Consider the following 24,354-nt stretch of genomic DNA (forward strand, 5'->3'; position numbering starts at 1 on the left):
ACATTAGATACTTCCTTAGAATAAGTAATTAGATGTGGGATTATTTAATTTAAAAGGGTGAGCAATTTTTGGCTTTTGAGATAAAATTAATTTCCAAAAGAGTTGTATCCACTTAGGGTGTCACTAGCAATCCACGAAAGTGCCAGTTTCATCATATCCTAGCCAGCATTTGGTGTTAGAAAGACTAAAGCATTTTTATTATTTTAATAGGTAAAAATGGAATTTAATTATGATTTTCATTTACATTTTTGTTTACCAGGGGTATTGCACATTCTTTCATTGCTTGTGTTTTGGTCGTCTGTCCCCTATCGTAAATTACTTTTTATGATATTTGATGTGGATTTATTTCAACTCAAAGCAAAAACAAATATCTTTTGAAGGCCAAGCCCCCCAAAAAGCTGCAGTTTGAAAACACAGTAGTGAATCTGCTTTTTTATTCACAGAACTCACTGTGAATTTACAGGTTCAAATGAAAGTTCCCACTACTACGGTGGAAACATGGAAAAGTTCCCACTATTACAGCGGGAACATGGAAAAACTCACAAAACTTAATGGCATGCTCCCTAGCCCTTTGATTTTTATTTTTTTAATGATTTTATTTATTTATTTGAGAGAGAGCGAGCACAAGCAGGGGGAGCAGCAGAGGGAGAGGAAGAAGCAGGCTCCCCGTCGAGTAAGGAGCCCGATGCAGGTCTCAGTCCCTATGTGGCACTCCATCCTAGGATCCCGGGACCATGACCTGAGTGGAAGGCAGACGCTTAACCGACTGAGCCACCCAGGAGGCCCCTCCCCAGCCCTTTTAAACAGAAGTTCTCCTAAGAGCTTCTCAAATACAGCAGATGCTCAACAGAGTAGATCCATGTTAATCTTGGTGATAATGACAATTTTAGTCAATTTCTAAAGTTTCTAAGTACTAAGAAAATGAAAATGCTTCTTACTTGGTGGAAGGTTTTCTTTTTTGGTAGAAATCTGAAACAGGAAGATATTGGGGGGAGGGGCCGGGCAGTACTTTCCAGTGTGAATTAACAGTGACTTAGAAGTCTATCCTTACGTAAGATAGTTAGAGGATTGCTTGTCTCACATGGGCTTCTGCATCAAGAAGAGTAGTGATAATAGCCCCTGTTGCTTCCTCCCCTGGAAGTTGACTGATAATAAAGGCAATGAGGAAATTAATTGATAATGATTACCAAATGACATTCTTAACACGCTCTCAATTTTCAGTCCAGTTGGTGTATCTCTGTGGTCCTCAAACAGGGGCAGCTTTGCTTCCCAGGGGCAATGTCTGCAGACAGTTTTGACTGTCAAGACGAGGGTGGGGTTGGTGGCTAGTGTCTGGTGGACGGAGACCAGGGATGCTGCTAAACATCCTGGAAGGAGGGGCGTCTGGGTGGCTCAGTCGGTTAAGCGTCTGCCTTCGGCTCAGGTCAGGATCCTGGGGTCCTGGGATCCAGCCCCACTTCGGGCTCCCTGCTCAGCGGGGAGCCTGCTTCTCCCTCTCCCTCTGCCTGCTGCTCTGCCTACTTGTGCTCTCTCTCTCTCTCTCTGTTAAATAAATAAATAAATAAAATCTTAAAAAAAAAAAAACAAAACCATCCTGCAAGGAGCAGGGCAGCCCCCACAATAAAGAATGATCTGGTCCAAAATGTCAGTAGGTCTGAGTTTGAGAAACCCTTTTATATCTGTCTAACATCCCTAATAAATATATTTTAAACCTCTGATTTGTGTCGTAATTCAACAGTGAGCCTGTATCTATAGGTGTCTAAGTTTTCTTGACATTCAGCACTGGGTCGGTGTTGAGCATTACTTATTTTCACCCCAAAGCTCCAAGGTGAAGCAAGAGCACATCTTTGACTCGGTGATGGTATTTTTAGTGATTTCTTTGGTAGACAGGACTGTTTGATCCTATATGAGATGTGATGGGGACCCCAACTCATTGCTTGGTTTTTGAATAACATTAAATGTTAAGCATTAACCATCTCCATCCCTGTTCCTCCAAAGGCAAATGTTAACCAGAATCACTGAGTATTTCCAACAAACCTTTCAGGTGCTCCAGACACAAATCCTTTATTGTCTGTAGCTCTCTATGTAGTCTATGCTATGTTTCCTCTCCCAACTATTCTCCATCGTGTGTGAATTCAGCGGAGGTTACTGCATACCTACTACGTTCCAGAGTGATCCCCCCCCTTCCCTATGCACCCTTCATTGTTTGGTTCCTATGAAATGGAAAATGTACTTCCTTTGAACTCTAGGACACTTTTATAATGACCAAAGTCAAAGCCACCTGCTCAGAGACCTAGTAGGTGGTCCCCACTCACTGCCCTGTAGTTAGCGAGTTATTTCTAATAGTCCAGCATAACTTGCTCTCGCCCTGTGGTTCATTGTTCCTTTGCGGTAATTCTCTCCGCGAGAAAAACCATTTTCCTTAGACTCGTGAAGATTAAAGTTTTCTTTCCCTTCACACAATTAAGAAAAGCACCTCCCCAATGCAGTCCTTTCCCTTCCAGGAAGCATAAATCAGCACATTGCCATCTTCCTCTGAATGATTCTGAGAAACCATCTGCTAGGAGCGTTTCTCCAACTTGAAAGGCTGCACGGGCTGTCCTGACTCACCTTTAGAGCTGACGAAAGAGCCAGATCCAGAATCCGGGCAGAACTCAGCCACGCTGGGGTCCCAGGGTTCCAGGTCTACGTCTGTGGGGCCCCTCTTCGCGTGCAGGTCCCCCTCTCTGTCGCGTGCTTCTTTCTCTGCTTCTCGCTTCGCTTCGGATCCCTTGCCTGCTGCATAATAGCAACTCCTGGCTTTTGCCTTGCGGGGGGGGAGGGGGGACGGGTTATCTGCCTTTCTCCCTCCCACGTGTGGGTTAATGGCACACCCCACAGCCAGCCTTAACAAACTGGCGTGCTCCCCACGGCCGGAAGGGGGCAGCAGACCAATCCGCGAAGCTCTCGCAAGGCGGGTGGGTACAATGCACAGCTGAGGTTATAATGCAAGGGAGTTATAAATGGGTGCTGGAAATACTCCATTTCAGTGCCGTGGCTCTCGTCGGTGGTGCAGGCCTGCCTGGAGACGCTCTTGTCGCTTCTTGCTCTCCCTACATGCCTGGTGGCAGGTGAAGAAGGGTCCCGTGAACAGGGATGGGTTAGTGGCGGGGTGGGGGTACTCACGGAGGGGCTGAGCACGTGAGAGGTGCCCTCAGGGCTGGAGGACTGCGTGTAGAAAAGAGATGAAACGTTCAGTGTCATTGCAGACCTGAGACAGAGAGCAGTGTTTTGGGGGGCAGAAGCATGTCCGCCGTAATAAACTTCCGATTGTCTTCAGTCTGAAGCAGGCCGCTCCCCCCGGAGGCTGTGTTGCCTGTTAACAAACATCAAGTAGCAGAAGTTCTCAACTGTTACTTTATAAGAAGTGTCTGAGACTCTATCAAAATGCAGACTCCTGCCCCACCTCCCAAATTCTGAATCTGTAAGTCTGGGTTTGGGCCCAGAAATCTGCATTTTAGATTCCGCCAAGTGTCCACGGACCACACTCTGAGAAGCAGTGGAGTCCTATGGCATGGAAGGCATCCTCCAAACCTGACATGCCAGGTTTTGTGTTTTTGTTTTCATGGAAAAGACCCGTCTACAGGGGTGAGGCTAAGGTGGGGCAGAGGTTCCGGCTGCACAAAATGTAAGGAGGCGGTCCTTTTTAAGGCTGAGCCTGCACTTGCACAACCCAGAAAGTGACGTCTCCTCAAGTCTTGGGTCCAGTGCCTTTCTAGTTTCAGCCTCATCCAGCCCTGAACCAAGCTGACCACTTCACTGCACACGGGGACCCGGTGGAGGAACTGGGCAGTGTCTGGGTCACTTGAATCTTCTCGGCAACACTGGGCCACACCTCCCCCTCAGCAAGTTCAAGTGCGGTGGTTATGAGCAGGGAGGGCAGAGCCTTCACACTCCCAGACCCTCCATCAAAGCCCTGGGGCTGGCTGGAGGGGGACAGTAGGCCTTTTTGAGCATATGTCAGCCCAAGGGTCAAAACAGACTAAATTTCAGGTTATGGGGCAGTCCTCCTGGGGGGCCAGCGAGGGAGGAATACTGGCTGGTCTCTCAGCTTTTCCAGGTGCACCTGTAGGCCCAGCAAAGGGTCAGAGAATATTTGCTCCCAAACTAGACAATTTATATTTATGTACAGAAATAGAGGGATTTGTTTTTGAAAAAGCAAGAGTCTTTGGAAAGTGATGATGAGATTCGAAGTCTAAATGATAGTAACAATGAGAATAGGCTTACCTTCGGGGCGCCTGGGTGGCACAGTAGGTTGAGTGTCCGACTCTTGATTTCAGCTCAGGTCATGATCTCAGGGTCCTGGGATTGAGCCCCGTGTTGGGCTCCGCACTCAGCATGGAGCCTGTTTGAGTTTCTCTCCCTCTGCCCTTCCCTCTCCTGCTCATACTCTATCCCTCTCTCTCTCTCAAATAAATAAATAAGAATAGGCTTATCACTTAAAACAGTGAATTTAAAATGAGGAATTAGTAGGGGCGCCTGGGTGGCTCAGTCGGTTAAGCGTCTGCCTTTGGCTCAGGTCATGATCCTGGGGTCCTGGGATTGAGCCCGGCGTTGGGCTCTGGGCTCAGTGTGGACTCTGCTTCTCTCTCTCCCTCTGCCCCTACTGCCCACCTCTGCTCAGCTTTCTCTCTCTCTCAAATAAATAAATAAATAAAACGAAGAATTAGTTACAAAAGTGGAACGGCTAACAGAAAAGGCAAACGGAAGTTTTGGGGTGGGGGGTGGTAGGCAACTCAGAGATTAGCAGCTGACGATGGAAGCAGCTACTGTTGGAAATGAGTGCAAAACCACTGTTGGAAATGCTGCCCAAAGCAGGGCAGGTGATATTAATATCACCCATTTCACAGATAAGTAGAGTGAGGCACAGGGAGATTAAGTAACTACCCAAGATCACAAAGTTCCTGAGTGGGTAATGAATTTAAACTCAGGCAGTGTGATCCAGAGTCCATGCTCTTGCCCACTACACTTATTGCCATATGAATAAAGGCCACGCGGGGAAATGTTAGTAGAGTTGAGTTAAAAATTAAATTAAGAGTGTAAGCTTTATTATGCATGTTGTCATGAATAAGCCTTGAGGTGGCCTACATAATGGAGCCCTGCTGGTAGAAGTGAATTCAGTCATTCATTGAACAAATAGGGCTTACTCTAAGCCAGACACTATGAGTAAAAGGGTTACTTCATAAAATCCGATGTATCCCATAAGGAATTTTAATTCAAAAGAGTAATGAGTTAATGAGTGTATCGCTGAGTTTAATTACAAAGGAGTCTGTGAGTTAATGAGGGTATGCCTGATTCTTGACAGAAGCCATAGAAATAAAGGGAGGTATTAAAGTTGGCCAAGGACCAAGTTGCATACCACACAAGGAGCAATCAAAGAAACAATCCACTGACTCCCCTGTTCACGGAGGATTGTCCCCATTTTCCTCCCCCAGACAGTGCAGAAGTTTGTCTTTTCTTGTGTGTTATTCTCCAATAAATCAGCCCTGTACAGCCACTCTTGTTCTTCTCATGCTTTCCTTGGAGAGCTTTCTACTCTGATGTCACTCTTCTATTTGAGTCACTTTTTCTATATTTACCATCCACTAATCCTGGCAGCTTCCTATTTTGGGAGAAAACCCTGAGGGTCCCTCACGTCATCTTCCACTTAAATCAGAAAGCATTTTCAATAGACACTTTATTCCCTTTTGGACTTTTCTCAGCATTATAATTTTCTTGAGGATAATTTAAGAAAAAGAGGAGCAAGACGTCTGAGTCCTGAACTAGTTTATAGTCAGAAGAAGAATGGAAACGTCAACCCCTGACCCAGGCTACAACTGGGATGTACCTTGAGGACATTATGTTAAGGGAAATAGGACAATCACAGTAGGATTCCACTTATGTGAGGTACCTAGAGTGGTCAAACTCAGAGACAGAAGGTGGTGGTGACTGCCAGGAGCTCGGAGGGAGAGGGGAAAAGGGAGTTATTTTTAATTGGGTACAATTTCACTTTTGCAAGATGGAAAGGTTCTAGAGATGGATGGTGGTGATGACCGCACAACGGACCTCATCCATGTACTTGATGTTACTAAACTGTGCTCTTAAAATGGTTAAAATGGTAAAGTTTATGCTATGTGTATTTTACCACAATTTTATAAATAAATAAATGAACAAGAACTCCTGGGTCTAGGAGAAGAAAAAAAAAAAAGGTAGTCAATCTAGAAGATTCTAAGGGCCCTGTGGAACTGGGTAGTTTTCGGGGCAGAAAATGTCAGGGCATCCGTGAGCCCCACTTCTAGGGGTCCCATTGGCTCTAGGGAGGGTGTGAAGACACGACATCCCTGCGGATTGATTCTTCACTCCCTGGGAGGTTTCCAGCTTCAATCCTTTGACTCAGGTCTAGTTAGAGCATTGAGGGAAAGGAATAATTCCTGTCTTCGTGGACCTCTTCCTCAGAGTCCCCAGGAGTATGTGTCACAGTTGGGAAAATGCTCAACACCACCTACCAGGGGTTCTCTTCCCCCCACCCCTCCTCCCCTACCATCTGCCAGCCCTTTGTGGGACCTTGGCCTCTGGTCAGAAATGGCTGCCTTCGCCAGGCTCCCGCCCCAGCCCCCCAACTTGTTCTCTCTTCTCACCTGGATTCTGAAGCCAGAGACACTGGGTCAGGCTCCTCATCATTCTCACATATTTCCTTCTCCAGATTACTTTTTTTAAAGAGTGATTTAGTTGAGTTCCCCGGGGGGGAGAAATCCTCTGGATAAGTTGATTCTTTTTTTTTTTTTAAGATAGAAAAGCAAATCATCCCCCAATAATGATGGCATTGCCCCTTCCTTTTGTTTTATTTCCTTGTCTGAAGTATTGGCTATTGCTCTCAAAATGGTGAAAGCTTACCCACTTTGTCCAGTTCTTGATTTTTTTTTTTTAAAGATTTTATTTATTTATTTGACAGAGAAAGACACAGCGAGAGAGGGAACACAAGCAGGGGGAGTGGGAGAGGGAGAAGCAGGCTTCCCGCGGAGCAGGGAGCCAGAGGCAGGGCTTGATCCCAGGGCCCTGGGATCATGACCTGAGCCGTAGGCAGACGCTTAACAGCTGAGCCACCCAGGCACCCCTGTCCTGTTCTTGATTTTAATAATGTTTTCAGGGGTGATATATTCAAAATGCAATGCTTAAAACCTGGCCACGGGCCCTGACCAATCAGAATGGCAGCACCAGCCAATCACCGGCTGTAAACAGTCGGCACAGCTAAATCACTGTGCAGTGTCACACGTGACAGGCACCTAGTAAGCCCTGAGTGTTTTATCATTAAGCATGACATTGTTTGTTGATTTGTAATAGATTTAAAACAATATTTTATTTTTATTATTTTTAAAATTTTAAATTCAATTAGCCAACATATAGTACATCATTAGTTTCAGAGGTAGACTTCATTAATTCATCTGTTGCATATGACACCCAGTGCTCGTCACATCACATGCCCTCCTTAATGCCCGTCACCCAGTTACCCCATCCCCCCACTCCCCTTCCCTCCAGCAACCCTCAGTTCCTTTCCTTGAGTTAAGAGTCTCTCATGGTTTGTCTCCCTCTCTGATTGCTTCCCATTCCATTTTCCCCTGCCCCCCTACGATCCTCTGGCAGTTTCTTATATTCCTCATATGAGTGAAACTATATGATAATTGTAAAATAATATTTTAATTTTTATTTTACCAAAGGTTTTTTTTCAGGATAGAGTCAAGGGTCTCCATAACTTGGTCTCAACCTATTTTTCCAGCCTTCTGTTTCTCAACGTGCCTCAGCGAGCACCTGCCTGATCCTAATCTTCCGGCAACTGTTGATCAGTAATGGGGGACTGTCCAGTCATACAAAGCAGGGGCTTCAGGATCCCAGTGTTTCATTCCTTCTCGTGGGCCGCTCTCTGCCTGGAAAACCCTTCCCGCTAATAATATGGAAAACCGCCGAGCTTTCAGGACTCAGTCCAAACAGACGTTCTGAGGTCTTCCTCAACTATCTGCTGCGCTCTGGGCACCTCCCAACAAAGAAAAGTTAGGCCCCTTTCTCCTTTCTGCACTCCGAGGGGATCCTGGACACACTTCTGTGGGTGCCTCTCATGCTATGTCCGTATTTGGTTGTTTCCATTGTGCACAGGGAGTTCCTCTACCCTTCACATGGAGTGAGCACAGGCTTTGGTGCTTAATTAGCACTCAGTACATATTTGCTGCATAAATGAGTGAACAAATAAATCTCACTCTGAGCAGGGAGATTTATCGTGCAAAACTGATACATTTTTTAAACGTTAAACTGATGCATTTTCGTTCCTCTTAACTTATGGTGCCATGATGAAGGCCAGAGACAAGCATCACTGCTCCGATTAGCTGTTGCTAATCTCCAAGCTAAGTGGTGTAAAACAATGATCATTTATTATTATATCTCTCAGTTCTGGGAGCTGACGGGGCTCACAGACAGATGGAGGCTGAGGCTGCGGTCGTGGAGGGCTTTCTCACTCACAGGTACAGTGGTGGCTGAGGCTAGCTGGGGCTGTCAGCCGAAACACTACATGTGGCCTCTGCATGTGCCCTGGCTCAGATTTAAGAGCACATGTGCTGAGAGATGGAGCACCAGGGGAGGCTGTAATCACTTTTTATGGGTAATGTTTAACAACAGCTGTGTGTGTGTGTATGTGTGTGATCCCAGTCCTTGCTGCCTTCTGCCCTATAAATCATTCCCCTGTGGCTTTTTCCAGCCCACTGGCGTGACTTCACTGGGCTTGAAGCTAGAGCAAGATATCCACTCTCACTGGAAAGCTAGTAGCATGGCCAACACAATTGATGCTCAGCAGTCACATAGCATCACCTTCTCTGTGCTCTGTTGGTTGAAGCAATCCAAAGGTCCACCCAGGTTCAAGGGGAGGGGGAAGACTCTGCCTCTTGATGGGGGATTGGGAGGTCACAGGGTAAAGAAAGTGTAAGGAATGAGAGATCTTGTTAAGGCCATCTTTGGAAAGCCCAATCTGCCTCAACCACTAAGAACAAAGAGATCCGAAGGAATGCACAAAAGAAAATGTGACATTCAGAAAATCCCCGGAGGATAGGCTGGTGAGTAAAAGTCTTTCCTCCACTGGAAGAAGAGGATGGGAGGGGAAAACAAGAGGGTAACCTCTTCTGAGATTTAAAAAAAAAAAAAAATAGGAGGAGGAGCCAAAGAACAGAAACCACAGATAGAGGAGAGCTGCAAGTAGAGATCTTTTCTCCTGTTTTTATTTGACACTCTAGGAGTGGGACATTCATTCATTCATTCATTCAAGAACTCTGTTTATTATGTGTCCGACACTGTTCTAAGTGCAGGAAGGAAGCAGTAAATGAAGCAAAAGCCCTCGCTGTATTAGTTTGCTAGGGCCGCTGGAACGACAGTCTGTAACCACAGACTAGGCGGCTTAAACAACAGAAATTTATTTTTCTCACAGTTCTGGGGGCTAGACATTCAAGATGAAAGTATTGGCAGATTTGGTTTCTTCTAAGCCCTCTCTCCTTGGCTTGTAGACGGCCACCTTCTCCTGTGCCTGCACATGGTCTCTCATCTGTGCGTGTTTGTGTCCTGTTTTTCTCATCTTACAAGGACACGGGTCATATTGAATTCAGGCCCACCCCAGTGACCTCCTTCTAACTTCATTACCTCTTTAAAGACCCCATCTCTAAATATGGTCACATTCTGAGGTACTGTGATTAGAACTTCAACATAAGACATTCTGGGGGAACACAACTCGTCCCGTAACACCCACCTTCATGGAGGACACGTTGTAGGACCTCACATGGTGCCCTTTGACCAACGTCACGTGGTGTAGCCACTAAGAGGTAAAGTCAAAGCACTGTGCTCTAATGTCACTTGAAATAAATCCTTCCTCTATGCGGGCCTGGTAATAACGGATGTATGGTTATGTTCATGGGTTTGTTTCCAATTTTAAGAACTTTTTGTTTTAGACTTTATAACACACATCATTCAAAGACCAAAGCCTTCATGAAAGATACTCACAGAAGAGTACTGTTTCTACTCCTGTCGCCTCCACTGTTTCCCTCATAAATAACCATTTTTATTAGCTTGGTGTTTTTCTTCTATTACTTCTTTTTTTTTCCTAAGATTTTATTTATTTGAGAGAGAGCAAGAGCGAGAGCGAGAGAGATCACAAAGGGAGAGGGAGAGGGAGAAGCAGGCTCCCCGCAGAGCAGGGAGCCCGATGTGGGGCTCAATCCCAGGACCTTGAGATCATGACTGGAGCCGAAGGCGGACTCTTAACCAACTGAGCCACCCAGCCACCCTTTCTTCTAATATTTCTTTGTGCAAATATAAGCAAATACATAGGTATGTATTCTTATTTTCTCCCTTACACAATATGTAGCAGTATTCTGCACCTTGTTGATGGTGGTTTTTTTACTGTGTATATCCTGGAGACCTCTCCATATCAACACATGTAGAGCCTTTGCTGTATTTTTTTTTTTTACAGCTGCATACTACTCTGCTGGGTGGACAGGACATCATTTATTTAAGCTGTCCCTTATCACTGGAAAATTGGATCATTGCCAATCTTTTGAAGTTACAAACAATACTCCAATGAATTGCATAACCTTTATAGCTGTCATTTTGTCCTTCTAGAGGTGTACCTGTGGGATACACTTCCAGACATGGAGTTGCAGAGTCAAAAGGTAGTTACCTGCATCTGTAATTTTGTTAGATACCGACCAGTTCCCCTCTCTAGGGGTTGTAACATTTAGCATTCCTACCAGCATGGTATAAAGAGGCCTATTTCCACATAGTTTTGCTAACAGAGTGCATTGTCAAACTTTTGGATTTTTGCCAATCTGGTAGGTAGGAAATGCAATATTTATTTTCAATTTCATTTCTCTTTAAGTGTGGTTGGGAATTTTTTCCTAGAGTCATTTTTGTTTATCTGCAATCAATTTATTCAGTCTTTGGTCATTTATCTATCGGGTTGTTTACCTTTTTCTGCTTGATTTCAGAAGCTCTTTGTAAAATGGGCACTGTGAGGTGTCAGGAACAAAGAAAATCTCTGCCCTCACAAGGCCAGCTTCCCATGAATGATCCCTTTCTATGACTGGTGCTGCTAGAAAGAATTCTTTTCTTTCAATGCAGAGACTGAGGCCATGGGCAGCAATGATTGATTATGTTGCCATTGTCTTCATCTGTGAGCAATTTTCTGGTTTGACCTACTCGTCCAGGAAAATAATGTATATTCCTAACAGAACAAATCAATTTCCAAAAAGAGGGGAATGTGCACTCATGCAGTTATTAAAAATCATGTTCTCAGAAATATTTAAAGAAATGGGGGAGTGCTTATGCTATGTTATTACCTAAAAAGGCAAGCCACAAAGCACTATGCACAGCAGAAAACCAGTCACACAGAATATATCTAGCCATTAGCACAGGAAAAATGGTGGAAGACTATACCGCAAATGTGTACTGGGATTATGGATTATTTTAATTTTCTTCTTCATCCTTGCTCTATTTCCTAATATTTTTTACAATGAGCATGTATTGTTCTGAAAATTGGCAATAATGGCAATATTATTTTTTAAATAATAATATTGAACAAAATTTAAGCTAAACTTTCTGTCTTGAGGGACCAGGAACTGTTGATTTGGAGCAAAGTAGGTGGTGCTAGGGAAAAGCTTATCCTTTTCAATCCTGTGAGCTCACTGATGTTCAGGATCAAATTATTTTCAGTACTCCATTCACACTCAGCAATAATAATTTCATTTGCTATTTCTCCCAGAGGCTATAAGGTTTATTTGGAATAACCAACATTTTATGAATTGTGAATTACTGAGGTTCACAGGTTTCCTGTAACAATACTTCAGCTCATCTAAATCAACTCCATCTCAATTTCAAATTTCTAATCAGTGCCTGGTCACTTTCCAGGCACTGAGGCCAGGCACCTTAGTCTTGCCCTTACTTCCTTAGTGTTCATCCCATGCAACTGTTTTGATCACCTAATGAGTCTTTCTTTGAATTATTTCCTATAGCTATTGATTCCTCTCTGACTCCCCAGCTACAATACCCATCATGACTCAGACAACCTGTTGCCTCCATTATCACAGCAATCTTCTGCATCAGAGAGGTATGCATCCTGAACAAAACTACCTAGGTTCGAATACAGGCTCTATTCCTGTATGACCTTAGGCAAGTTTCTTAACTTCTCTATGTATTTCTTTCTTCATCTATAAAATGAAGGTAGCAATACTATCTAATTTATTAATTTGTTGTGAGGAAATACATGTAAAAGCACATGGAACAGCAGCTGGGCACATAGTTAATGATCAATCAGTGCTAGCGATATCAATTATATAATTAATTTATTGGCATCTACTTTGGGCCTTTTGGCTAGGTCAATGATGTTGAGTTACATTTTGTCACTCCTTTGGTTATAAGCCCCCATATGAGTCTTGTAACTCGGCAGTGGCTGACTAGGTTGTTTGAGACAACGTATCTTGCTGGGAACAAGTAGAAATACTGGAAATCTCAGAAATATCTAGTCAGGGAGAATTTTTTAGACCAAGATCTGAATAAGGAATCAAGTCAGTAGAGGTGAGTGACATTTGAAGCTGATTCCAAAAGTAAAAGCAGTGAATGGAAAGCTGGAAAGTATGAAGAGAGGTTTCATCAATATGAAAATGTTTAGAGGGATAAAATTAGAGTTTAAGAAATTATTGGGTGGGGGGCGCCTGGGTGGCTCAGTCTTTAAGTGTCTGCCTTCGGCTCAGGTCATGATCCCAGGGTCCTGGGATCAAACCCCGCATCGGGAGGTCCTTGCTCAGCGGGGAGTCTGCTTCTCCCTTTCCCACTCCCCCTGCTTGTGATCCCTCTCTCGCTGTGTCTCTCTCTGCCAAATAAATAAATAAAATCTTAAAAAAAAAAAAAAAAAGAACTTATTAGAGGGGAGAGGTACTGGAAAACATCACAAACATATTTTTTGGAGAAAGGGTCAACTGGAGAAGCATATCTCACAGGGATTAAGGCCTAGTTTTAGAATCATAGCAACACCTGATTGGATTTAGGTAATCAGCTTCTAGCCTCTCTGTCTACTAAAAGCAAAAAATAAGTACCTCTGGAAAAAGATAACATCAATAAAAGTAACCAGTCATATAAGAAAACAAGTTTTGACAGACAACCAAAAGGGAAAAACAGACAATAGAAAGAAATCCACAGAAGATCCAGATTTTTTAAATAATAAGACATACACTCTGAACTATTACTAATATATTCATGGACTTAAAAATCAAGATGAATAAACTTGGCACGAAAACCCCTGAAAACTATGCAAAATAATCACATGGATATTCCAGACCTGAATAATATCCAATAAAAAAAGAAAAGACTGAGTGGATAAGTAAACAGCACATTAGTCACAGCTGAAGACACAGTAATGATCTGGAATATAGGGCAGTAGAAAATGCACAAACTAAACCACAAAGACAAAAAAAATGGAGAATATAGTAAAGAGCATAAGAAATAAGGAACCCAGTGAAAATGTTTAACGTATATGTTATTGGAAATGGAAGAGAGAAGAAATTGAGAAGATATATTTGAAGAGATATGGCCAAGAATGCCCCCAAAATGATAAAAATCATTAAGCCATAGAAACAGGATATGCTTCAAATTCCAAGCATGACAAATACAAAGTAAAGCATATTTAATCATACAAAATAAAACTTGAAGATAAAAGGCAAAGTCTTAATAGCAGCTAAAAACAAAAAAAGCATACTACTTTTCTAAAAAAGCAACAATTAAATTGATGCTGACTTCTCAACAGAACAGTAAAAGCCAGAATAACAACTAACCTAGAATTCTCTAACCAGTGGCAATATGCTTTGAAAATGAAGACAAATGGGATCATAAAGGATTGCATTTCAGAGTAAAAACCAAAGATACTGATGTTAGAATTTCAGTGTTGGGTAGCCCCAAAGTACATTTTCTTCCTTTCTATTAAAAACTTAGAACCAATGTCATGATAATACAAATTCAACAGAGACAAATGCTGATTTTGTCACCAGTATGTTTACAGAAATTAAAATTCATTTCTTACAATGCTTTGAAATCCTATTACCATGAAATACTCAATACTGTGAGAACCAAAAAAATGAAAGAATCATTTGTTTACATCGTAATAGAAACACGTTAAGTAAATTATTTTATAAATAAAATCTGTTGGATGGTATAAAAATGACAGCACAATAAAAGTATTTTCAAAAAATAAGCCCTGAGAGAAGTCATCACAAGACCCATAATAAAGGAAACCTAAAGGGTATGATTTTGGGGGTCAAAAGAAAATGATCTCAAAGAGAGGCATAGAGATGCAGCAAAAAATGAAGAGAACCAGAAAGGATAAAAATATGTGTAATTATAAATAAACACTGACTTCTCAAAACAATAATAGTAAAGTCTTCTGGAGTCTTAAATACATGTAGAATTAAAATTCATGACAACAAAATGTAAAAGTTGAGAAGGAGGGGTGTAAATGGAGCTAAAATCTTCTAAGATTCTAGCATTACAGTGATGTGATAAAGGTAAAAATGTATATTATACTTTAATAGTTCAAGGATGCCTATTTTAATCTCTAGGATAATTACTAAAAGAACATATAACTGATGAAATAATAAAGGGAAATGGAATAATAAATTACTCTGAAAGAAAAAAGAAAGAAGTGGGTCTAGAATAAATAAGTGGGTCTAGAAAAAAATGCTAAGATGAGAGAGCCAAATCAAAATATACATCAGTAATTATATTAAATGTGAATATAAAATAATACCCCAATGAGATGACAAATTTTTTCAGAGTGGAAAACACAAAACTCAGTTATATGCTAGTCACAAGAAGCACACTTTAAATATAAGGTCACAGAAAAGTTGAAATGGAAAAATAGAAAAGATATACCGCGCCAACATGAAAGAAAGGTGATGTGTCTATACTAACATCAAAATAGACTTTAAGGAAAGAAGTCTTACCAAAAATAAAGAGGGGCATTTCATAAAAATAAAAGTTAATATGCTAAGAAAATATAACAATTGTAAATATGTGTGTACCTAATAACCTAGCCTCAAAGCATATAAAGCAAAAACTGACAGAACTGGAAAGAGAAATAGATCTGTAAGCATATCCTCTCAGTAACTGATAGAACAGTCATAAAAATCGACAAAGAGGCGCCTGGGTGGCTCAGTCGGTTAAGCGACTGCCTTCGGCTCAGGTCATGATCCTGGAGTCCCGGGATCGAGTCCCGCATCGGGCTCCCTGGTCAGCGGGGGGTCTGCTTCCCCCTCTGCCCTCTCGTGCTCTCTGTCTCTCATTCTCTCTCAAATAAATAAATAAAATCTTTAAAAAAAAAAATCAACAAAGATATAGAAGATTTGAACACAGTTAAAAACTTAACCTAATTCATATAGAGAGAGAACATGGCATCAAACAACTGAAGAATGCCAATTATTTTTGAGTGAACATGGAACATTTATCAAAATTTAATATATGCAGGGCCATAAGCAAGTCTTAACAAATTGAAATAATTGAAATGATAGAAAGTATACAAATCATATTCTTTGTGCAGACATAGATTATAGTGGAATTGAGCTAAAAATCAATAACAAAAAGGTAACTGGAAAATCTCCACATATTTGGAAATTAAGTAACATACTTATACATAGCCAGTGGGCCAAAGAAGAAATTACACTGAATATCAGAAAATAGTTTAATTGAAGGATAGTTAAAATGTGACGTCAAAGCATGTGAGATCCAAGTAAGTGTGTTTATAGGGAGACTGAGAGTCTTCAGTATATATATTAGAAAAGAACAAGGATTAAAACCAATGACTGGGACCCCGAGAATGGCCAAGCAAGGGGTCAGGTTGGGTTTGGAGCACCATAAAAATCCCCATCTCCAAAGAATCATTACTTTTTGACTTGTGGGGCAGTTCACTGAAAAGCTCCGTCCAAAGGACTTGTCTTTATTTAACCTAAGTCAATGCTACTTCTGTGCAAATAGCCCTATCCTCAGGGCATAAGAAGCTGAGTAATAACCTAAAAGGAAAAACTGGGGAATAACATGGAGACTATGAAAAATTCTAACATACTTATGGGAATCTAGAAGGTCACACATATGTGACTGTGTACATGCCCAGGAAAGATCTAAGGAGGTCATAATTCTTTACCTCTGACTGGCCTTGAGGTCTTGCACAAGCAAGGAAGTGAAGGCTAAGGCCGAATTGTAAACTGCCTGCATGAGCACTGACAGATCAATTGAGATCATCCAGTCTAAGCAATAGAAAGAAAATGAATGAAGAAAATGCACAGAGCCTCAGAGACCTGTGGGACATCATCAAGCTCCTAACTTACATATAAAAGGAGTCCTAGAGGAAGAATAAAGAAAGCGGAAGAAAGAATATTTGAAGAGATCATGACCAAAAACTTCTCAAATTTTGGGGAAAAACTGCATCAAATCTGCATCTCCAAGAAGCTCAACAAATTGCAGGTAGTATAAACTCAAAGAGATCGACACCCAGGCACATCGAAGTCCAACTGTCAAAAGCCAAAAGACAGCAGCTCCAGGGCAGCAAGAGAAATGATTCATCACCTACAAACCCCCAACTGCAATGGGATTTTCCAGAAGCCTGCTCCTGGACACAATCCAGGTAGAATGTGAGGTAACAATCATTTGCGAGTCATCAACAGCCACCCTATTGGTGAAGTCAAAGATGGAAGACGGGCAAGTGTTTCCCTCTCCATTCCTTAAAGTCTCTAACCCATCCTGGCCCTCCCTACCCTGTGAGTCAGGCCTGAGAGGGTCAGAGGGGTCATTACAAACAGCCTTAGGGGGTCTGTGATGTGACAATGATTGCCAGCCTTCTGAGGGCTACAGTACCTGCCCAGTTGGGAAACAGCTAAGCAGTAAGTAACTGTTGGCTTTAGATTGGATAGCATCCGTTCAAAGCATAGAGTTATATGTAATGTTTTCCTTAAAACTAAGTTCCTGTCCTGAAGTACAATATTGAAGATTAGGCGTGTTTCTTTGATTCATGTTTTTATATCTCTGTAGGTACACATTTACAGTTTTATCTTATGCTTTATATCTAAATACACATTTGATATTGTACTTAATTTATCTCTTCCTCAAAGATAATTTAAATGATCACGAGAAAAACTTGCAAATGAATTTTTCTCTAACATACTAACCTGGAGACTCCCCTTCGTTCAGCTGCCATTTACTTAACATGTATTATGTACCTGTGGTTGTGTTGGATGCCGGGCATAGGGATGTGAGACAAAGTGTTCCTAGTGGGACAAGAGGAGCGTACTCTCAGTCTTAACTTGGTGGAGACTGGGGTGTCAGGAGAGGCCGCTAGAGGAGGTAACCACGTCCTGAAGGGTTAGCTAGGTGAAGTGAAGTGAGGTTAGGCAAGGCTATCCAGGGAGAGAGAACAGTATGGCGGGGAACTGAGGAAACCTTGGCACGTTTGAGGGATTGCGCGTGGCCAGAGCCTAGGCATCAGGGAGGGTGGCTGAGAGATAAGGCAAAAATGGTTTTCTGTTTATTGAGCACTTGCTATGGGCCAGGTACTGGGCTAAGCACTCGACATACCCAATTTATTTCCTATAAGAGCCCCATGAGGTGGGTACTGCCTTCTGTGGATAAAGCACATTCCATCGGGAAAAGGGGTCCACAAACAGATGGAGAAAGAGTGCCCGGGAGGTGGGACTGGAGCAGGATGGCCTGGTGTTATAGAAGCCAAGGAGAAAGAGATTCAAAAAGGACTAGAGTCAAATGCTGCCCAGAGGTCAGTGAGGACGAAGGACTGAACAACCAGCAAGTCACTCTTGATCTTAATGAATACAGTTTCGGTGGAGTGAGGAGGCAAAAGACAGATTGCCGGAGGATGAGGCATACGTGCAATTCAGAAGTGGTGGATAGCGGTTGGTGGCTGCTCTCTGAGAAGACTCTTCAAGGAGGAGAGGGCTAGCAAATGGGCTCAGGGAGTTAGCGGATTCTGTGGTCAGGCACTTGGGTGGTGGTTTGAAGATGAGAGGGACTGGATTGTGTTTGTGTGCCCAGAGGCCAGAATGAGCAGAGAGAGAGAGAGAGAGAGAGAGACAGGGAAGGCCCAGGAGTGAGGGATCCCTGAGGAAATAAGGTCCCCACTGGGTTGTGAGGAGATGGGGGGAGGGTCCAGCTTTGCCCAGGAGCCCAGAGGAGGGTGTTAACCCGGACGTGGGTGCCAAGAGGGGAGCTGGAAGCCGAGGAAGTTTCAGCCCATGGGCCTCTGTTTCTCCACACGTAGGAACCCAGATCCTCTGGCAACAAGGGGCAGTCCCCAAATACTTATAATACAATACAAGGAGAAGTTTCTTGTCAACAAGTGCCATAAGCACATTTCTGCTGCTGTTGCCAAGCAGGCAGTGAGACTCAGGGGGAAAAGCAGCTGGAGTGAACACTTGGTGCTCACAGACCTACGATTTGTAGTTTTGTCCTATTCTCGAGTGACTCCGTGGACTGAGCCAGCCCCCCAGAACTGACTTCTCACCCAGCTTTGTGGGGCTCTCTCCTCATGAATGCCCCCACTGTTTGTTTGTGGAGCTCAGCCCTCAGAGGAAGGCCCGCCAAGAGCAACAAGGGGTGCTAGAGCGTCAGAATGTGTGTGGCCACGGCAAGAGCCAGAGAAGAGCTTGGAAGAAACTGGACAGAGGGAAATGCGGAATTAGGCAACAGTTGGCATCTCTGGCCAAAAGGACAAAGGAATTTATTAATCTGATTCCGTGAGTGCTCTGTTAGTGCGAACATTTCCCAAGGAGTAAGAAATAAAGCTTTAGTGTAATTTGGAAGGTGGTTCCTTCTGGTGTTGGGATAGGTCCAGGAAACATTTCAGAAGAAAGTCAGAAGCCTGCACAAAAGTGGTTTTTGTTGTTCGTTGGTTGGTTTTTGTTTTGTTTTGTTTTGTTGCAAATTGGGGACAGGTCTCACATACGAAAGTAGACTTTTGTGAGTCTTTTTTTGTTGTTTGTTGAAAAATATAGTTATTTTCTTCAGTGGTAACATTCCATGTTCTTTGATATGCTTCTTAGTGTGGGTATCGGCATATTTTCCTCCAGCAGTAGGATTGTATGAGGAGAAAAGAGATTCATTTAAAATTAGTGACCAAGTTGCTAAATGTTATCATTAAGTTGTTATCAGTAGGTCCAGGGCTTGATACAAATGCTGTCTCTCTCTTACACACACACACACACATCTTCCTAGTGAAAATATCAGCCTGATGGTATTTACAAGCAGTATTGCTTGACCACGTAATGCACTTCTAGCACTTACTAGCAGAATCTTGACTCACCTACTTAATTGTTTGAACAGGTTTTTAACTTACTCAAGCCTGAGTTGTATAATGAGGTTAATCAAGGTGCCTATCTCACATTATGGTTAAAAGGATTAAACAGGTAATGCTGGTGTAATGCCCAGCATAAAAGGGCTGAATAAATGAGCAGGTAGTTGATGTTGTTCCTGACATTATAATTAGAAAGCTGATTGTTGTTGACTGCTATCCTGGACTCTAGTTGACCCTGAGGCTTTGCTCATAGAGTTTCCGAATCCAGTTCAACAAACGCTTATTGAGGGCCTGCTTTGTGTTCTCATAGAGGAAAGAAATAAATGTAGGCACTTGAAGAAGGAGGCACTTTCTCCCACCTCGAGATATCAACAGCTACATAAATAAGACAAATAACCATAATACAACATAGAAAATCAAAATTCCAAAATTCAATGAAATTCAGTTCAAGTCAACCAACATTTTTATCAATTACCTCTTATACCCCTAGCTTCATATTAGATACTGGGTTATAGGGACGGCGACAAGGCACGCCCACGCCTAATTTCAACCAAGTGCGACAAGTCAATCAGGGGAGTGGGGAGACACGGTGGCATCGAGGAGGTGGTGACTGACTTCATCTGGAGGGTCCAAGTAGCTTGTTTGTTTGTTTGTTTTTAAGATTTATTTATTTATTTGAGAGAGAGAGAGAGAGAGAGAAAGCATGGTGGGGTGGGGCAGCGAGAGAGGGAGAATCTCAAGCAGACTCCCTGCTGAGCACAGAGCCTGATGCAGGGCTCAATCTCACGACCCTGAGATCACAACCTGAGCTAAAACCAAGAGTTGGAGAGATGCTTAACCGACTGCACCACCCAGGCGCCCCTGGAGGGTCCAAGTAGCTTTCAGAGGGGACAGCTGTGGACAGGAATTCCAGCCCACAATGGGAGAAAAAAAAATCCGTACAGAGGATAGCAGCATGTTCCTTGGCTTGGAGGCAAGAAACTGAGGGTCTCGTCCAGAGAACTGGATATAGCCTATTTTTACTAAAACTTAGCTTTGGAGACAGTGGGAACCTTATCAGGGTGTTTGGATTTGGCTGTGGGGTCTTCAGAGCTTTGTGAGCAGGTGTGATGTGATGTGTTTTAGAAACACCCCTGGGGCTACAGTAGGGGCGGATGGGAGGGTGAGCTCAATCCCAGAGGGACTGGTGGAGACGGTCACAGGGGTCCTGGCCTAAGCCAGCTGCGGTCAATGAGATGAAGCAGGGGGCATGATTTCAAGAAGTGTTAACTGGGAGGGTTGATGATGGATTCAAAGTCTGGTGAGGAAGAGGAGGGAGTCGGGGGTAAGCTCCAGGTTTCTGGCTTGTGTGGCTGGGTGGATATGTTGGCGCCCCTGGCTGCCCACAGCGGAGCCACCGTCTATCTCTTCACCATGAGCGTGCACGCACACATACCCCGGCTGCTCCCAAGTCAGAACATGGAAAAAAGGGGAAAGCCCAGAAATCTCCCAAAGGGATTCATGTTGCTCCATCGCGCGGTGCTTGGCGAGGCCCGCTGAGTGAAGCCGACCCCGGCAGCTCTTCCGGAAGGCTCAAAATGGAAATCAATGTCCTCACCAGGTGCATGCCCCCCTTGTTCTGCCCATTCTACAATGTCCAGACCTTCTCATCCCTCGACCCACCTTTGTAGTTAACTGGAATGTCTGTGGATAGTTCTGAAAGTTCTGGTATCTGATACCTGAGATGTATGGCGAGGTTTTCCTTTCTCTCTCTCTCTCTGTTCTGTTCTTTTCCTTTCTTCTTTCTTTCTTTCTCTTCCTTCCTTCCCTTCTCCCTAACTTATATTTTGTTGTGAAATATAATACATTTACTGGAGTACATAAAATATATACATACAGCTTAGCACATTTTCATAATGAACACACATGCAACCAGCTTCCAAGTAAAGAAATAGAAGCCTGCTAGCCCCTCAGAAGCCGCCCTCACCTCCCCACCTCATCCTCCCCCCTACAAGTAACCACTCTCTCGAATTATGGGACTCACTTCCTTGCTGTGCCTTTTTGCGTTTTCACCTATGCATATTTCCATAAACAATAGCATTTAGTTTTGCCTGTTTGGGAATTTATTTTTTGAAATTCTTTGATCCTGCTTCTTTCTTTCAACATTATGTTTATAAGATTCACCCACATTATTGCACTTAGCTATGCTATCCATTGCATGAATATACTACCATTTTTAAATTCCATTCTATTGTGATTGTCATTGGGTTGTTTGCAGTGTTGAGCTTTCCTGAACAAAGTTCCTCAGACATTCTTGTATGTGTATCCTGGTCACGATTCATAAGTTTCCTCAGGGTACCTATCTGGAAGCGGAGCTGCTGGGTCATAAAATGTCTTCCCTATTGTTCAGTATTACTCCATATTGTCAGAGCTCCTCTTTTCCATATCCTTGCCAACATTTGGCATTGTCTCTCACCTTATTGTTTGAGCCTCTGTTCCCCCGCCAAAGACTCTTCTACTAAAATAGTCCCCTCTATGTCAGTGGGTCTCACCCTCTGTTTTCCGGGTGACCTGTAACAACACATTCACATACATGGCACCCTGCTGTGAGCGTGACCATGAGAATGTTCTGAGCAATCCCCAAGTGAGAATGTCAAAACTTTAAATGAATTCTGGTTGGTTTAACAAAAGTAAATCATTTGGGGGTTACAGTACTTTATTATTTAAAAGCAAAAAATCCTGTGACACACACCTTAAGTGACCATGACATACTCGTGTGTTCTGATACCCTAGTTGAGAACCCCTGTCCTTGTTGGCTGAGATTCTGTGATTTTAGCAGCCTTGAGCTTGAATATACTGAGCACCTCTTCAGCCCAAAACCATGGCCCCTCAGAGTGTTTGTCTACCAAACCTCAGCTCTCACAAACACAGCCGATGGGACAAAGAGAGAAACGGTTAAATTTTTCTAAATCAAATGATACAGACCCAAGGGCTTGTTCTCTGGCATGTGATACTCATGAACATGTTTCTTGTGCTGCCCCCACAGGGTTCGACCAGCTGACCTGGACTTGGCCAACAGCCCTGTTCTCCATCATGGCCACCCCACCATTCTGGCCGACTAAGAAGATGTTTCCCTTCAAGGTGAGCAAATGGATGGGGCTTGCTTGCTTCCGGTCAATGGTGGGCTCCTCACCCAACATTCGCCGGAAGAAACTAATCCATAAGCTGCAGGAAGAAAAGGCTTTTCGGGAAGAGATGAAAATTTTTCGTGAGAAAATAGAAAATTTCAGGGAAGAGATGTGGAATTTCCGAGGCAAGATCTGTGCTTTCCGGGGTCAGATCTTAGGTTTTTGGGAAGAGGAGAGACCTTTCTGGGAAGAGGAGCAAACCTTCTGGGAAGAGGAAAAAACCTTCTGGGAAATGGAAAAATCTTTCCGAGAAGAAGAGAAAACCTTTTGGAAAAAGTACCGTACCTTTTGGAAGGAGGATAAGGCCTTTTGGAAAGAGGACAATGTCTTATGGGAAAGAGATCGGAACTTTCTTCAGGAGGACAAGGCCCTGTGGGAGGAAGAGAAAGCCCTGTCGGTAGAGGAAAGAGCTCTTCTTGAGGAGGAGAAGGCCCTGTGGGAGGATAAAAAGTCCCTCTGGGAAGAAGAGACTGCCCTCTGGGAGGAGGAGAAAGCATTCTGGGTAGAAGATGGTGGCCATATTGCTGAGGAGCAGAGACCTGAAGACAGGCACTATAACGTCGATGGAGGGCCACAGTCACCAGCCTTCTGCCGAGGCAGAGCTTGAGCATAGGAGATGAAGGGCCATGGGGTCCAGACTCTGCTGGATTGGGATTCAAGTCCAGGGTGACCCCATGTGCAGGAGAAAATATGCACTTATTGGTCTCCTTGCTTCAAAAGATCTAATAAAGTCCTGAGGAGTCGTTTGGAAAAACAACTTCTTCAATAAGGCCAGCTTCATTTTTTCCAGTTTTTGTGATTCTCCAAGGCCATATTCCCACCCTCCAGGCTGTACTGCCATCTGCATACAGCTTGGTTCTGGGCACTTCACCATGAGCGCTGCATGTGTGTGTGTTCATGAACAGAGACCCATGGCACTCTTTGAAGGTCAGAATGGGAGAGAAGAGAAGCTAGAGACAGACAGGGACAGAGAGCAGCTGAGCCACCTCCACCTCTGTCATGCTGTGGGACGATCATTTCTTTTCCACTCTGAATAGTCTTAGAGACCTGGAGTGGGCTAACAGCTTTTCAGAGAAGGCCACAGTGCTCTTAAACAACTCACTTGTGCTGCTTCCTCCCCTGCAGGCACATCATTCAGAACACACAGGGGGAATCTTCTCAACTGCCCCCCTCTCTGTGGCGGGAGGAAGGGGCATGGCATAAGGCCAAAGCTTTAAAGCTCCACCCACAAAAGCACTGCCCTTCCCTGATGATGAAGTCATGTGCACTATGTAGGACAATCTCCCTGCCCTGTGTGTTCCCATTCACACAGGTGCCCCTGCATTATCAATTTCTTTCTTTCTTTTTTTTTTTAAGATTTTATTTCTTTGACAGTGAGAGACACAGCGAGAGAGGGAACACAAGCAGGGGGAGTGGGAGAGGGAGAAGCAGGCTTCCCGCGGAGCTGGGAGCCCGATGCGGGGCTTGATCCCAGGACCCTGGAATCATGACCTGAGCTGAAGGCAGATATTTAACGACTGAGCCACCCAGGCGCCCCTGCATTATTAATTTCTTTAAGTTTCTCTCCTTTCATTCTGTTAAAATTAAAATGCCCCAGGGCAGTAATACATTAAATGAATGTACACTAATGTGGTCAGCAGGTTACATGCCCAACTTCTCTTCTGGAACTAGGTGGTCTACATGGGCATTGGTATGGAAATGACTGGAGAATGGACAGTAAGACATGAGGCAAACTTCTGCTTTCCACTTTCTGAGGCCTGGCCCTCATTGTTATTAATGCATGTACTTGCCTTGCCTTTGTACATC

The 24,354-nt window shown here is 43.5% G+C and overlaps 1 protein-coding gene across 1 annotated transcript; it reads left to right on the forward strand.

Annotated features, from left to right (window-relative positions):
• The first annotated feature begins 22,453 nt into the window (after window positions 1-22,453).
• CCDC70 (coiled-coil domain containing 70) lies at window positions 22,454-23,271 on the forward strand. Its single transcript, XM_045867527.2, has one exon. It carries the CDS (start codon window positions 22,454-22,456, stop codon window positions 23,153-23,155), a length of 702 nt encoding a protein of 233 aa, XP_045723483.1. The 3' UTR covers window positions 23,156-23,271.
• Window positions 23,272-24,354: the final 1,083 nt, after the last annotated feature.

The sequence above is a fragment of the Mirounga angustirostris genome, unplaced genomic scaffold (assembly GCF_029215605.1).
Source record: "Mirounga angustirostris isolate CCGP_5_RB_7025 unplaced genomic scaffold, mMirAng1.0.hap1 SCAF_3, whole genome shotgun sequence".
Classification (NCBI taxonomy): domain Eukaryota; kingdom Metazoa; phylum Chordata; class Mammalia; order Carnivora; family Phocidae; genus Mirounga; species Mirounga angustirostris.

Excerpts from the sequence above, each read along its gene's own strand:
- CCDC70 (XM_045867527.2), top strand. The coding sequence starts at position 22,454 with ATGGCCACCCCACCATTCTGGCCGACTAAGAAGATGTTTCCCTTCAAG.